We start from the raw sequence: 15,575 nt of genomic DNA, 5'->3' as shown, positions 1-15,575 counted from the left end.
GTCTTTTTATAGGCGAGGACATCACTGCCCAGGGGGTTGCCAGCCATTCTATGAAAGCTCCTTCACGCTCTAAGAGATGCAGGTATTGTAACGACAAGTTACCTCTGGACCATTCTAAGCCCTTTTGCTACAAATGTATCCACAAGTTAGCAGGGAAAGAAACATCTCAGGTCATGAGGGACTTTATCTCCGTACAGACGGAGATGCTGTCAACTCTTAAGGCCTTCCAAGCATCCCTTAAGTCCAGGGAGCCAGAACCCCACACTAGCAGAGAGGGTTCTTCCTCCCAGCAGTGCTCCTCCACTAACAGGGCAGAGGGCAGTAGAAAACATCCTGACCCCCTGAGATCACTTCTCTCTCAGGACTCTGTGGAGGAAGAAGAGGCTGAAGCTCCTAATCCGTTTTTCTGACGAGGGCTTAGTAGACAATCCGGAGGAGGAGGACTCCAGACTCGGCAGACATATTTTTTCGGCCAACAATATAGAGGGCCTCCTTAGGGAACTATGTGCGCCAGCCCAAGTGTCTGCCCAGGACAGAATGTATAGAAGCTTGGTTAAGCCCCAGTCCAAGGTTCTCCCAGTTCACCAGGCGCTTAAAGATATCCTGAGGGAGTGGAAGGAGCCTGAAAAAAAACTTTTGAAGTTTAAAAAGTGGAAATTTAGGTGCCCCTTCAAGGAGGAAGAGGGACACAGACAAGTGGATCGCCAAACTAATGTATCATGTGTCACAAACCTCCAAGTCCAAACATATCTTGGACTCTTTAGAGGTGATTGGTAGGGCAGTAGCCTACCTGGCAGATGCGGCAGACAAGACGGTGCATACAACCGCCAAGACTGGTGCCCTTTTGAATTCCGCAAGGAGAGCCTTGTGGGTCAAGATCTGGGATGGGGACAGCTCTTCTAAGACTCGGCTGTGTGGTCTTCCATTTGAGGGTTACCTGCTCTTTGGCACTTTGTTGGATCAGGTCCTTTCTGTGTCTACAGAAAAAGGCAAGACATTTCCCATTAAACCTAAGAAGGACAGAGGAAAGTTTTTTCGAGGCCCCCAGGCAAAAAAATGGTTTGGAGATAAAAAGGGTACTGTTAATAGGCGTTGGGGGGGTCGGCAAAGGCAGCAGAAGGGAGGTCTTCTCTTCCCCATCCAGAAGTCTGCCGACAAGGATAGCAAGTGACGTAAGGGGAAGACTTTCCCACTTTCTCTCTCAGTGGGAAAGGATTACTCAGAGTCCCCACATCCTCCAGATTGAAAGAGAGTGATACAGATTGGAGTTTTTCTCCTCTCCTCTCCTCCCCCAAGTTTCCTTTTAACCTACTTACCCAAGGACCCTCAGAAAGCAGTCGGTATCTTGCACAGTGTCAGACAACTGGCCGAGCAGGGCGTCCCAGCAGGATAGTGCGGGCAGGGATTTTATTCCCACATCTTCATAACCCCAAAGCCCTTGGGAAATACTGCCTCATTATGAATCTTAGGAGGCTAAATAGGTTCCGCATGGAAAGCGTCTATACTCTCAGAAAGCACCTTCTGAAGGACATATTTATGGTAACGATCGACTTGAAGGATGCCTATCTTCATGTCCCTATCTTTCCAGAGCACCAGGCTTTTCTAAGGTTTGCAATCCCCTCGGAGCAGGTAGTGCAGCACTGGCAGCTCTCTGCCATACCCTTTGGCCTGGTGGCCAGTCCGAGAGTGTTTACAAAGATCCTGGCAGAGGTGGTTGCATTCCTTCACCTCCAGGGGGTAACGCTGATCCCCTATCTCAATGACATACTGGTTTACAGCCAGAATCAAGATCTCCTTCTCTCTGACTGGCCAAGATAATGAGTAACTCGGAGTCCCTGGAATGGATCATCAGCCAGGAGAAGTCTGCGCTGGTTCCTGCCCAGACCAAGGTCTATCGAAGATTCATGGTGAATTCAACAGCACTGTAGCTTGTTTTGCCCCAGGGAAAGGTAAAGGGCATTATTTCAGCAGTAACGTCCCTTCTATATTTACAAGAGGTCTATTACAGAGGGGCCATGAGAGTTCTCAGGCTGATGACATCCAGTATCCCAGCGGTCCCATGGGCTTAGCTTCATTTCAGGACTCTCCAGCAATTCCTCCTATCCTCCTGGGACTGGAAAAGAGGAACTCTGGACAACAGGGTTCCCATTCCAGCAGAGGTAAAGGAGCCTCTATGGTCACAGGTTTTTGGGCCCAACTAGAGAAACTTTGAGCCCAGGGAGTCTGGAGTCAGATGAGTGCTTCCTCCATCTTCTGAGAGCTCTTAGCAGTCAGGGAGGCCTTGAAGGCCTTTGAGGAAAGAATCAGGGGCTGAAAGGTCCATATCCATCCCGACAACACAACCGCGGTAGCATTCCTGAATCATCAAGGAGACACCAGGTCTTGCACTCTTCTTAACCTGGCTCTGGAACTCCTGGTAGCATCAAAGTTCCACAGAAATCAAGAGATTGTCCTTCCTTCTTTTTGCGATAATCCTCGGAATGAGAGAGAAAGTTTTTTTCATTGTTTAGATATCAGACATTGTCTGTTGACTTATTTAGATAAAGTAAAAGGGTTTAGAAGGTCCAGCCGTTTATTAGTTAATTTTTCTGGCCAGAAGAAGGGGCAGCAAGCATCTAAAGCATCCATAGCAAGATGGATCGAGCAGACTATTACTTTAGCCTATGATCAGGCTGGTAGGGCAGCCCCGAATTACCTTAAAGCACATTCCACTCGGTCTCTGGTGACCTCTTGGGCAGAAGGGCCGGAGCATCGGCAAATATGCACAGCAGCTACATGGACAAGCCAGAGCACCTTCCTGAGACATTACAGGGTGGAGTTGCTGTCACCTCAGGATCTGGCGTTTGGTAGGAAGGTCCTACAACAGGGGTGCCCAACCTTTTGAAGATCGAGGGCCACTCTGATCCAATCCAATTTGCCCAGACGGAAGGGGCAGATCCCTTTCTATTTTTTTTTAGGTAGGCGGGTGTAAACAGACACAAGTCCGTTTACATCTGCTGCTCCATAGAGGTGAATAGTAAGTCCAATTGGGTCAGATCAATCATGTGAAAGGGGCCTAAGGCTGCTTTCACACTGAGGTGCTGCAATTTTCCCAAACCACGGGTGCAGCGCAGTGAAGCTGTGGATTTTCTGTGGGTTAGCTGCAATTTGCCATAAACTTCTGTTATATCCTACAGGTATGGCGCACTTTCTGAAGGTGCAACAAACCTGCAGGTAATAACAGAAGTCTATGGCTCAATGCAGGTAACCCACAGCTGCACTGCACCTGCGGATCAGTTTGCAATGAGACCAGTAAACACTGCAAAACAGATATATCCATATATACTGTGAATTTAATAGTAAACTTGCCTTTAATAACGTCTTCCATTCTGGTATCACTTTGCCTGTGACAAGAGCGGGTGCTATACAGGAAGCATTGGCTTATGTGGCTCTGCTCCGGAGCCACTTGCTTCCACTACCAACGGCTTCATTCACAAAGCTTCTGCTCTGGGATGGTAGGTCGGCAACCCATGATCTGGGCTTGCCAACCTGCCATCTTAGAGCAGGAGGTCAAGGGCCACATCAGAAGGCTCTGCGGGCCACATGTGGCCCCCGGGCCACTGGTTGGTAGACATGTGCAGAGTAAAATATTTCGTTTCGGAATTTCGTTTTCGGCCGAAAAATTAATTTATTTAGTTACTCCCGAAATTCGTTTTTATTTATTTCGTTTTTCGTTCAAAAATTGCATTCGTCCGAAAATCCACATGAATTATGGTTGAATCTGTCTTTGAAGGCTTATGGTGTCTGTCGAATGTATAAAGAAGATTCGATGGAGCTAGTATATAGCATACTTCGTGTGAACTTTGGAACCCTATTAAAGTCTATGGGACTCCAACGTTCAAAATCTAAAGTGATAATTTAACCACTTCAATACCGGGCACTTAAACACCTTCCTGCCCAGACCAATTTTGAGCTTTCAGCGCTGTCACACTTTGAATGACAATTGCACGGTCATGCTACACTGTACCCAAATGAAATTTGTATCATTTTTTTCCCACAAAAAGAGCTTTCTTTTGGTGGTATTTGATCACCTCTACGGTTTTTATTTTTTGCTAAACAAATAAAAAAATACCGAAAATTTTGAAAAAAAAATGTTTTTTTTTGTTTCAGTTTCAAAACTTTGCAAATAAGTAAGTTTTCTCCTTCACTGATGGGCACTGATGGGGTTACACTGATGGGCAATGATAAGGCGGCACTGATGGGCACCGATGAGGTGGCACCAATGAAGTGGCACTGATGAGTTGGCATTGATGGACACCGATATGTGGCACTGATAGGCGGCACTGATGGGTGGCACTGATGGGCGACACGGATGGGCACTGATAGGTGGCACAAATTGGCACGGATTGGCATGGTTGGGCATGGATAAGTGGCACAGGTGGTCATGGGTTAGGCGGCACAGGTGGGCATGGGTAGGCGGCACAGGTGGGCATGGGTAGGTGGCACAGGTGGGCATGGGTAGGCGGCACAGGTGGGCATGGGTAGGCACTGATAGGCGGCACAGATAGGAACTGATAGGCGGCATTGTATTATAATATATTGCACTAATGGATGCCAATCAGTGCCAATCAATAATGCATGCCAATCAGTGATGCCCATTGTGGGCACTGATTGGCATCCATTATGGGCACTGATTGGCATCCATTGTGGCACTGACTAGAATCCCTGGTGGTCTAGGGTGGCATACCTTGTCCTTGGCATCCCTGGTGGTCTGGTGGCGTCCCTGGTGGTCCAGTGTGGGCATCTTTGGGGGGGCTGTGCTGATAATCGATCAGCACAGACCCCCCCTGTCAGAGGAGCAGCCGATCGGCTCTCCTCTACTCGCGTCTGACAGACGCGAGTGAGGAAAAGCCGATCACCGGCTTTTCCTATTTACACTGTGATCAGCCGTGATTGGACACGGCTGATCACGTGGTAAAGAGTCTCCGTCGGAGACTCTTTACCGAGATCGTAGTTGCCGGGTGTCAGACTGACACCCCGCAACAACGATCGCCGCGATGTGCGCCCCCGGGGGCGCGCAGCGGCTCATAATCCTGATCACGTCATATGACGTCCGGTCAGGATTATGAAACCACTTTGCCGCCGTCCATTTGCTATAGGGCGGGCGGCAAGTGGTTAAAGGCTAATATGCAAGTTACTGTCCTAAAAAGTGTTTGGGGACCCGGGTCCTGCCCCAGGGGACATGTATCAATGCAAAAAAAAAGTTTTAAAAACGTCTGTTTTTTCGGGAGCAGTGATTTTAATAATGATTAAAGTGAAACAATAAAAGTGTAATATTCCTTTAAATTTCATAGCTGGGGGATGTGTATAGTATGCCTGTGAAGGGGCGCATGTTTCTGGTGCTTAGAACTGTCCCTGCACAAAGTGTCATTTAGGCAGGAAAAAAAGTCCTTTAAAATCACTCGCAGCTATTATGAATTGTCGGCTCTGTAATACAGAGAACACTCATTTAAAGTCACTGATAAAATAAATAAATAAAGCGTGGGGGTCCCCCAAATTCAATTACCAGGCCCTTCAAGTCTGGTATGGATATTAAGGGGAACCCTGCATCAAATAAAGAAAAAATTGACGTGGGGTTCCCCCTAAAAATCCATACCAGACCCTCCAAGCACGCAACCTGGCAGGCCGCAGGAAAAGCTCTCTCGTCCCCCCCTCCCTCCTGAACCGTACCAGGCCACATGCCCTCAACATTGGGAGGATGCTTTGGGGGTCTGTGACCCCTCAAAGCACCTTGTCCCCATGTTGATGTTGAGAAGGGCCTCATCCCCACAACCCTGGCCGGTGGTTGTGGGGGTCTGCGGGCGGGGGAGCTTATCAGAATCTGGAAGCCCCCTTTAACAAGGGGACCCCCAGATCCCGGGCCCCCCCCCCCCCCCGTTTGAAATGGTTATTTCACAAAGAAAGTGTAAAAAAATTGTTAAATAAGACAAACACACTTTTGAAAAATTCCTTTATTAGAAATAAAAAAAAGATTCCAGCGGTGGTAATCCACTCTTGGTATCCAGCGACGGATGATATCTCTCCAGTGATGGTTGATCTGATCCAGTGCAGCGAATCCATCCATCTTCTGTCTCCACGGAGGAGACACTGCGGGGATCCCGGCGGCCTGACGTTTGTTATATGGGGAGGGCGAGGCCACCCTTCACCTGACCCCACCCCCCTCTGACGCAAGGGGAAACCCGGGGTTCCCCGTGACGTATGGGTGACCCCGCCCCCCTCTGATGTAACACAGGCAGGTTTCCGTTACATCAGAGGGGGGCGGGGTCACCCATACGTCACGGGGAAGCCCGGGTTTCCCCTTGCGTCAGAGGGGGGTGGGGTCAGGTGACGGGTGGCCCCGCCCTCCGCATATAACAAACGTAAGGCCACCGGGATCCCCGTAGTGTCTCCTCCGTGGAGACAGAAGATGGATGGATTTGCTGCGCTGATTCAGATCAACCATCGCTGGAGAGATATCATCCGTCGCTGGATAGCAAGAGTGAATTACCACCGCTGGAATCTTTTTGTTATTTTTGTTATTTTTAATAAAGGAATTTTTCAAAAGTGTGTTTGTCTTATTTAACAATTTTTTACACTTTCTTTGTGAAATGGTAGGGGTACTTTTGTACCCCCTTACCATTTCAAACAGAGGGGCCGGGATCTGGGGTCCCCTTGTTAAAGGGGGCTTCCAGATTCTGATAAGCCCCCCCGCCTGCAGACCCCCACAACCACCGGCCAGGGTTGTGGGGATGAGGCCCTTCTCCACATCAACATGGGGACAAGGTTCTTTGAGGGGTCACAGACCCCCAAAGCATCCTCCCAATGTTGGGGGCATGTGGCCTGGTATGGTTCAGGAGGGGGGCCGCTCTCTCGTCCCCCCCTCTTTTCCTGTGGCCTGCCAGGTTGCGTGCTCGGATAAAGGGTCTGGTATGGATTTTTAGGGGGACCCCCACGTCAATAATTTGTTTTTATTTGACGCATTAAGAGTTCCCCTTAATATCCATACCAGACCTGAAGGACCTGGTAATTGAATTTGGGGGACCCCCACGCTTTTTTATTTATTTATTTATTTATTTTATCAATGACTTTCAATGAGTGTTCTCTGTATGATGGAGCCAACAATTCATAATAGCCGCGAGTGATTTTAAATGATTTTTTTTCCTGCATAAATAACACTTTGTGCAGGGACAGTTCTAAGCACCAGAAACATGCGCCCCTTCACAGGCATACTATAGACACCCCCCAGCTACGAAATTTAAAGGAATATTACACTTTTATTGTTTCACTTTAATCATTATTAAAACTGCTTCCGAAAAAACGTCAGTTTTTAAAACTTTTTTTTGCATTGATACATGTCCCCTGGGGCAGGACCCGGGTCCCCAAACACTTTTTAGAACAGTAACTTGCAGAATCTTTTCTCTCTGTCAAATCTTTTTTCTCTGTCGAATATTTTCTCTATATAATCTTGGACTAATAGAGGTAAGGTTAGGCACATTCGACCACAGGTTCTATAGACACAGATTGTTATTGTCACGAGTCACGTCGAATCTCCTATTCTATATCGAACTGTTGTAACAAGGAAAATTAAAATAAAGCATTTATTTATGTCGGATCTTTCGTTTTTCGGATTCTGTGCTTTCGTTATCGTTTGTCAAAACAAAAACGAAAATACCTGAAATTCAGACAAAAACGAATGCACATGTCTACTAGTTGGGCACCCCTGTCCTACAAGCTGTTGTCTCGTCCTGAGGTAGGACTAAGCTACTTACTCTTCTCTCAGGGTGCCGTCCTGGAAAACGTCTTGAGAAAATTACCAGTTACACTTACCGGTAGCGGTGTTTCTTGGAAGTCTTCCCGGACCGCAGGCCTACTTCCCACCCGCTATTTTGGTAGGTTAGTTTTGTATGGAGATTTGAGGTGTTTCACTCTCATGCACTAGTGTGGGTCAATACTTTTTCACAAGGGAGCACAGGGAGGGGAAGGGGCTTCAACCTCTTTGTTGATTGTGTTTCCTCTCAGGTGGGACCAGTCATCTCTCGGGTGCCATCCTGGAAGACTTCCCAGAAACACTGTTACCAGTAAGTGTAACTGGTCATTTTTCCTTATTGGGGGGCACTTACAAAGTATCTGGACTGTTGCTGGGTATGATAAAGGGAAACTATATTGGTTTTCAATCTGGAGATTTCAAAACCTTCTATTGCAAAATGCTCCTCATCGTGATCGACCTACACAATCTTCACATGCCAAATGAGACACACACCAATGACCCTCCATGAGTCCAGCTGCAACACACAGACCCATCAGTGACAAAGCCTAGCAGAGCTGAGTGTTCTCGCCCCAGGACAGGAAGTGATGAGGATTTTTTTTAATAAGCACATACAGTACCTGCATGAAATTGTGTTTTTTCATCTGCAAGAAGTTCAGCTGTAACGGACCTTGCATTCCATGGTGTATGGCATTTGGCATTCATTAAAGGGATACTGATATTTTTTTATATAACAGTGGTACAGTGTTCATTCTAAGCCCACGTACACACGGTCGGAGATTTTGCCAACCAAATCCGTCAGATTTTGTCCGTCGGATTTAGTCCGACGGATTGTGTCCGAAACTGTTGCATACACACGGTCGGGCCAAGTTGTCTGATTTAGCGGTTGCCAAGAACGCAGTGACGTAATTTCGTTACGATGGGACTACATTCAGGCTAGTAGCCAATAGCTTTGATGTAGGAATTTGATCTGAGCATGCGTGGCATTTGGTCCGATCAAAATTCGCTACACATGATCGGATTAGGTCCGACCGGCCCAGTTGGTCGGGAAATATTTCCAACATGTTGGAAAATTGGGTCCGACGGAGATTCGGATGGAATCAGTCCGATGCATACCACACACAGTCGGATTATCTGACGACACGGTCCGATAAGACGCATTCCGACGGATTCTCCGAACGTGTGTACGTGGCATTAGGAGTTTTGAGTTGGTGAACAAATATTATCTACTGAGCTATCCAAATATAACAGTAGGTCACAATTGGGAATGGTCTATCCAAGGATAACGCTAGGTCACAGTCAGAAAGATCTATTTTGGATCTAGATTTGGAATGATTTGCCACTTCTGGTCATAGTCTAGCCTCTATGAACATACTAAATAACAAAATGTACACGATTAACTTTCTTGAAACCCCTTTATTTATCCATATATTTGTAGGTCGGTTCTGAAGATGAGTACCAGCACTCATCATATACATACAAGTCTTCAGATTGAAGGACATTTATCTCTGTGGATGCCTGCACTCGTGTTCAATATACAGTAGCTTTTTATTGTCCTTCCCTAGCTTTATATTAATACTTTGTAAAACTTCTTAGTGAGGACTTTTCTTTAGTATTCTTGAGATGTTCCACTCTTTAATATTCCTCATATTCATCAATTTGAGGCCTTAGGATGATGCTGTAATAAGTCTTGATGCAAGAGAATGCGGTGGGTGGTATGTGGCGCCGATTTATGTAATTGTTCTCCAGATGTACAGACACGAGGTTGGAATCTTCAGATATCCTGGTATCGCAAATGGAGTTCAGTGGCACATACCTTGGAGATAAAAGAAGGAAAGTTAATACTGCCAACAGGCTCTGTCAAAACTATGCCACCTGACATGCTATATTGCCTTATTTGTGGACAATGATATCACGCCTAAGCTTGTTGGATATTCTATTCAAAAACCATGGCCATTAATATGGACATTCTGCTGTTAGTGCCTATTCAGGCAAAAGAGCATTTCTAAGGTCAGGTTCTTGAATTAAAAATGATGATGTGTTCTAATCAGTGTTCTAGTTCTTCCCAAAGGTGTTCAGTAGGGTTGAAGTCAGAGTTCTGTGCAGGCCATGCAAGTTCCTCTATGCCAAACTGGTCAAACCTTGTCTTTATGGAGCTGGCTTTGTACACAGGGGCATAGTCATGCTAGAACAGAAAAGGGCCTTCACCACAAGGTTTTAAGCACATAACTGTCTAAACTACCATTATATGTTGTAGCATTAACAGTGGGAACGGGGGAGATTTCGGGCAGAAATTACAATACCCATCTTCTAATCTGATGTTATTGGGAGGCTGACTTGTCTCTTCTTGGTTCTTGCAGGTTTCCCTCCATTCCCCACACGATGATACACATGTGCCTCAGCATGTCATCATTGAGACGGCTGCAAGAACCAGGAACAGACAGCCAACCCCCTGATGATGTACCACAGCACATTTGCTGTAGAATACCCCAAGGCCTCCTTGGATGACTTACGTGGTATCCCAAGACTGTGGGCAGCTGAGTACACTTTTCCCCCTAGGCAAGAATCCTGGGAGGGTAAAGAGGATGACTGTTTGCTTCAAGGACCAAAATCCCCACTGCATTCATTAGGGTACATGTACAGTAACACGATAGCAAGTGTAGTTTTTTTATGTATCTTACCTGATTTTGTTGAAGCTAAGACGAAGGACCTGCAAAGATTTCAAGTTTAGAATGCCTCGTGGTATACTTTGCAGGTAATTATTATCCAGCAAAAGTTCAGTGAGAGACTTATACAAGCCAAAATAAGACACTGCATGGATGCCATCATCCCTTAGCTGGTTGTGTGAAAGATGAAGGAACTCCAACCCTGGTTTCATGTGAGCAAATACATAGCCTGGAATGCGTTCAATATGGTTGTGATGCAAGATGAGCTGCTTTAATCCCTGGGGTAAAAAGGATGGAACGTGTACCATCCGGTTGTGAGACAGATCAAGGGACTCTACATTCCTGTGGGAACAAAAAGCATATTACACTGCTATAGCTGTAGAGAAAAATGGTCAACACCCAACTGAATAAGTAATTTGCAGTGTTTTGGAGTGACTATGGATGCAAGGATTTGATCTATGGGAACTAGATGCATTTGTCTCTGCAAACCCCTTTTTTATGCACTATAGCTGTTGATACATTTTTACATAGTTTACAGGTCATTGGCCCAGCTTTGAACAATTTACAGTACAGCTGCTGATGCTACAGTGAGAGAGGTCCCCGTGGGTGAAACATGTCAGGGTGCATCACTGAATTCTCACTATTACCATACATTGAGCTGTTGGTGTGTGTTGTAAGTGGAATCGCCGGAGTAGTAATATTTAGCACTTAGAGCAGCACTCCAAGCTATAAAGGGTGGGGGGTTCCACAAAAGGTCTACAGATACGGTATTTTAATGAAGTAATAGTTTTATAAACTGAACAGAGTTTTGTAACTTATTGGGGACTCTAGATTGCATAGTAAGTTTATCTTAATCATGTAGTACAGGGCACAGGACTTTGTATTTATAGACCATGGATTATATGCCGCTACCTTCAGGTGATTGAACACTGGCAAAATCTTTGCTGGGAATAGCCCAAGTGCATCCTCCTTTGGCTCCCAGACCCCTTGAATGAAGTTTGGTTTCTTTCTGCCTCAACTATATTGGAAATAACATTATTCACTTTTTCACTATTTCTCCTTGAGGAGCCTCATCATCCAGCCTTTACTCACATAAGGTGGATCCAAGCACGAGGAGCAATGCCATCTTCCATTAGCCTGTTGTTACTTAGAGCAATAATACTCAAATTAAGAGTTTTATTGAGAATTCCTTCATGCACTGCCTCAATCCGATTATTGTCCAAATGTAGCTCCTGCACAAAAGAAATAGGAAGTCTGAATATGTGACGTGTGGAAAGACATCTGACAAGTATTAACAGTGCTGTGTTTTCAGTGATCTGCTGTAAGTGTTAATGGTAATATGTCTTCATTTTAAAGTCAGACAGTGAATGGAGTACAAATGAGGAGCACAATTCCCCTTAGGATCAGTCTAGTGTGGATAGAACAACCCAGCGTGGTGGATTTACTGTCTATGCTTCACTTGGCAAATATTATATTTTACTTTTGTTTGATATACTCATATTTATTCTCAAGCCCCTTATTTAAGAGAGATTGTGAACACCTGACCATCACAGATACTCAGATACTAAATGGCCAAACCTTTGTGGACATCTGACCATCACACCAACTATATGGCCACCCGATCATCACATATACTATATGGCTTAAGGAACATGGAACCCGCTCCAAACTCTTGAGTTCAGGTGTTTCCTGTAAAGAAATACTGGTGATGCTACAGCAAGCAAAGACATTTTAGTCAACTGTGTGCTACCAACTTAATGGTATCCATATTCGAAGGCCCTTTTCTGTTCCAGAAAATGTGGAGACACATTCAAGGTTCATGGTTTTGGAACCAGATGGCCAACAAGCGTACATACAGGTAGGTGTGATGGTCAGGTGTCCATAAACATTCTAGTGTATAACATTGTAAATCTGTGGAGGAGCTTCAGTCTGCTCTCCACGGAGGTTCCTACAGTGGGACCAATTACATTTTATATAATGGGCAACAGGGTTACAAATCTGACAAAAGTAACTTGTTATGCCGCGTACACACGATCAGACTATCCGGTGGACTTGGTCCGGCGGACAATCCGCCCGTGTGTGTGCTAGTCCGCCGTACTTTTGTAATGAGCGGACTTTCCCGCACACGGAGGAAAGTCCGTTCATTTTGAACGCGGCTCCAGGTAGCCTGGACTAGCGAAGGAAGTCACCTCCTTTGGGGACAACAAAACCAAGGACCACAGGAAGAGTTTTCTCCAGTATTTTCTAGGTACCAGAGGAACTCACTGGGTTTTTTCATCCTCCGTGCCGAGTAGTAGTAAACAGAGAGAAGATCGGTAAGGCTGCAGTTCCAGAGACAGTATTCTCATTTTGGATCAGTACCCTACAGATTTTTGATCCATTTTCTATAGAGATTGTCTGGTGTGGAGTAGTGGTGGTCAGACTATTGATTATAAGGAACCTTAACATCGTCATGCAAAATTGTCAGCGACTATGGTCATGTTACAGAGGATGGCCAGAGGATTTGGGTTGTCTTTAGATGATAGTCAGGGAGTGAAGACATGCTCCAATAGTAGTCCACAGCAGACTGCTAGAGATCACTGCCATTAAAATGCCTTTCCAAATCAAAGCTGCTATATTTGTGTTCCCTGCAGCACCCTTGAAATAACTAAACTGGCTGACTATTTGCTGTAGGGGCCTAAAGGTTTCACAATGGGTGCCAAATGGCAAGATGGGGCAGATATGTATGGGCTGCCATAGTCTACCAACTGCACCTCACACTGCAAAGGAGTTTCCAGCATATTCTGCGCCATAGAGTCAGTGTAAGAGAAATATATAGTTACTGCTGGGAGCTGTAAGTACAATGGATGTAGTTACTGTCCTGCCTATATCTAGTCTGTAGTCCTAGTTTTATGGAGACGTTGCCTCTGTTATTATCTATCACTCAGCGCAGTCCTTCTGCTTCTTTCCAAAGAAAACATTAGAGAGAGCTTCTCATGTAAAATTATAAGGTCGTACTCTGATTTTCTGGACTTGGGATACAATTCTTGTGGTTTATAGACTCCGGAATGCCTGAGCATTTGTATTTGTACACACATTTCAATGTCTATGCATAGCTCTAGGATAAGACAGGCTGGCTTGGCAGAGGAATTAATTGCCAATCGGGATTGTGCTTTGATTGTTTTGGCCATCTCGGAGGACCACGTGTTGACCGCAGAACAGGACTATCGCCTAGGCTTATGATGATGAAAAACTTCTGACAAAGTAGAGATGCCAATCTAGACTATGGTTCACAAACCCTAAAGTCTTGCTACATAGTGGTAGAAACAATTGTTGGCTTGAAACAAAATTTATGGTGCAACCAGCAGCCAGGAAATGAGGCAGGCTCTATATGACTTGCCACAGTTTCTAATGAACACCGTAAGAACGGGAGCCTGTACAACTGTGCACGACTGAAGGGTTTAATGTGTTATAGTTGGGATATTCCACCAGTTCTGATATTAGAAATGAAAGTCCAACTACTGGTAATATGTTTTTGGGAGGTCAGTTTTTTGCTAATGTCCATGTCCCTTTTGGGGAATTTTCCCTATACTTCTTGTCTGGTGAACACACAATAAGTGAGGGGAATCTCTCCAACAAATGTACAAACAGCAGAGACTGACAAATGTACGGTAATTTAAAAAAAGTTATCTCATTATTGACTGCTTCCCAGTTGGAAATATTCCAATTTACTACTTATCCTGTGACCGCATAGGAAGTGGGAAGAAGTCTTTTAACCACTTTCAGACCGGACCATTTTGCTGGTCAATGACCAGAGGTCTTTTTACAATTTTGGCACTGCGCTGCTTTAACTGGTAATTGCGCGGTCATGCAATGTTGTACCCAAACAAAATTTGCGTCCTTTTTTCCCCACAAATAGAGCTTTCTTTTAAAGGTATTTGACTGACTCTGCGATTTTTATTTTTTGCGATATAAACGTAAAAAGACCGCAAATTTTGAAAAAAAATTATATTTTCTACTTTTTGTTATTAGAAAAATCCAATAAACTCAATTTTAGTCATACATTTAGGCCAAAATGTATTCAGCCAATGTCTTTGGTAAAAAAAAAAGTCAATAACTGTATATTTATTGGTTTGCGCAAAAGTTGTCACATCTACAAACTTAGGTACGTTTTCTGGAATTTACGCAGCTTTTAGTTTATGACTGCCTATCTCATCTCTTGAGGTGCTAAAATGGCAGGGCAGTACAAAACCCCCCCAAATGACCCTATTTTGGAAAGTAGACACCCTAAGGAAATTGATAAGAGGCATATTGAGCCCATTGAATATTTTTTTTTTTTTGCCTCAAGCGATTGAATAATGACAAAAAAAAATAATTTTTTTTTTTTTACACAAAGTTGTCACTAAATGATATATTGCTCACACATGCCATGGTTATATGTGGAATTGTACCCCAAAATACATTCTGCTGCTTCTCCTGAGTACGGGGATACCACATGTGGTCGACTTTTTGGAAGCCTAGCCGCGTACGGGGCCCCGAAAACCAAGAACCGCCTTCAGGATTTCTAAGGCCATACATTTGTAATTTCACTCCTCACTACCTATCACAGTTTTGAAGGTCATAAAATTCCAAGATGGCACAAAACACCCACAAATGACCCCATTTTAGAAAGTAGACACCCCAAGCTATTTGCTGAGAGGCATGTTGAGTCCATGGAATATTTTATATTTTGCCACAAGTTGCGGGAAAATTACAAACTTTTATTTATTTATTTTTTTTTTCACAAAGTTGTCACTAAATGATATATTGCTCACACATGCTATGGGCATATGTGAAATGACACCCCAAAATAAATTCTGCTGCTTCTCCTGAGTACAGGGATACCACATGTGTGGGATTTTTTGGGAGCCTAGCCACGTACGGGGCCCCCGAAAACCAAGCACCGCCTTCAGGCTTTCTAAGGGCGTAAATTTTTGATTTCACTCCTCACTACCTATTACAGTTTTGAAGGCCATAAAATGCCAAGATGGCACAAAACCCCCACAAATGACGCCATTTTAGAAAGTAGACACCCCAAGCTATTTGCTGAGAGGCATGTTGAGTCCATGGAATATTTTATATTTTGCCACAAGTTGCAGGAAAATTAC

General features: G+C 44.8%; 1 protein-coding gene across 1 annotated transcript in view; it reads right to left on the bottom strand.

Moving 5' to 3' along the window:
• Positions 1-9,179: 9,179 nt before the first annotated feature.
• ECM2 (extracellular matrix protein 2) overlaps positions 9,180-15,575 on the bottom strand; it is an 85,608-nt gene continuing 79,212 nt past the window's right edge. Inside the window, exons 8-10 of the mRNA XM_077478860.1 lie at positions 11,542-11,681; positions 10,465-10,791; positions 9,180-9,599 (exon numbers count right to left, since the gene is read on the bottom strand). Coding sequence (XP_077334986.1) covers positions 9,419-9,599; positions 10,465-10,791; positions 11,542-11,681 — 648 coding nt within the window. The 3' untranslated portion in view covers positions 9,180-9,418. The remainder of the gene's footprint in view (positions 9,600-10,464; positions 10,792-11,541; positions 11,682-15,575) is intronic.

Source organism: Lithobates pipiens, unplaced genomic scaffold (assembly GCF_037356315.1).
Source record: "Lithobates pipiens isolate NorthernLeopardFrog02 unplaced genomic scaffold, aLitPip1_a1.2 Scaffold_1, whole genome shotgun sequence".
NCBI classification, from domain to species: Eukaryota; Metazoa; Chordata; class Amphibia; order Anura; family Ranidae; genus Lithobates; species Lithobates pipiens.
The sequence above is the reverse complement of the archived record's forward strand: the minus strand, read 5'-3'. Positions and strand labels throughout refer to the sequence as shown.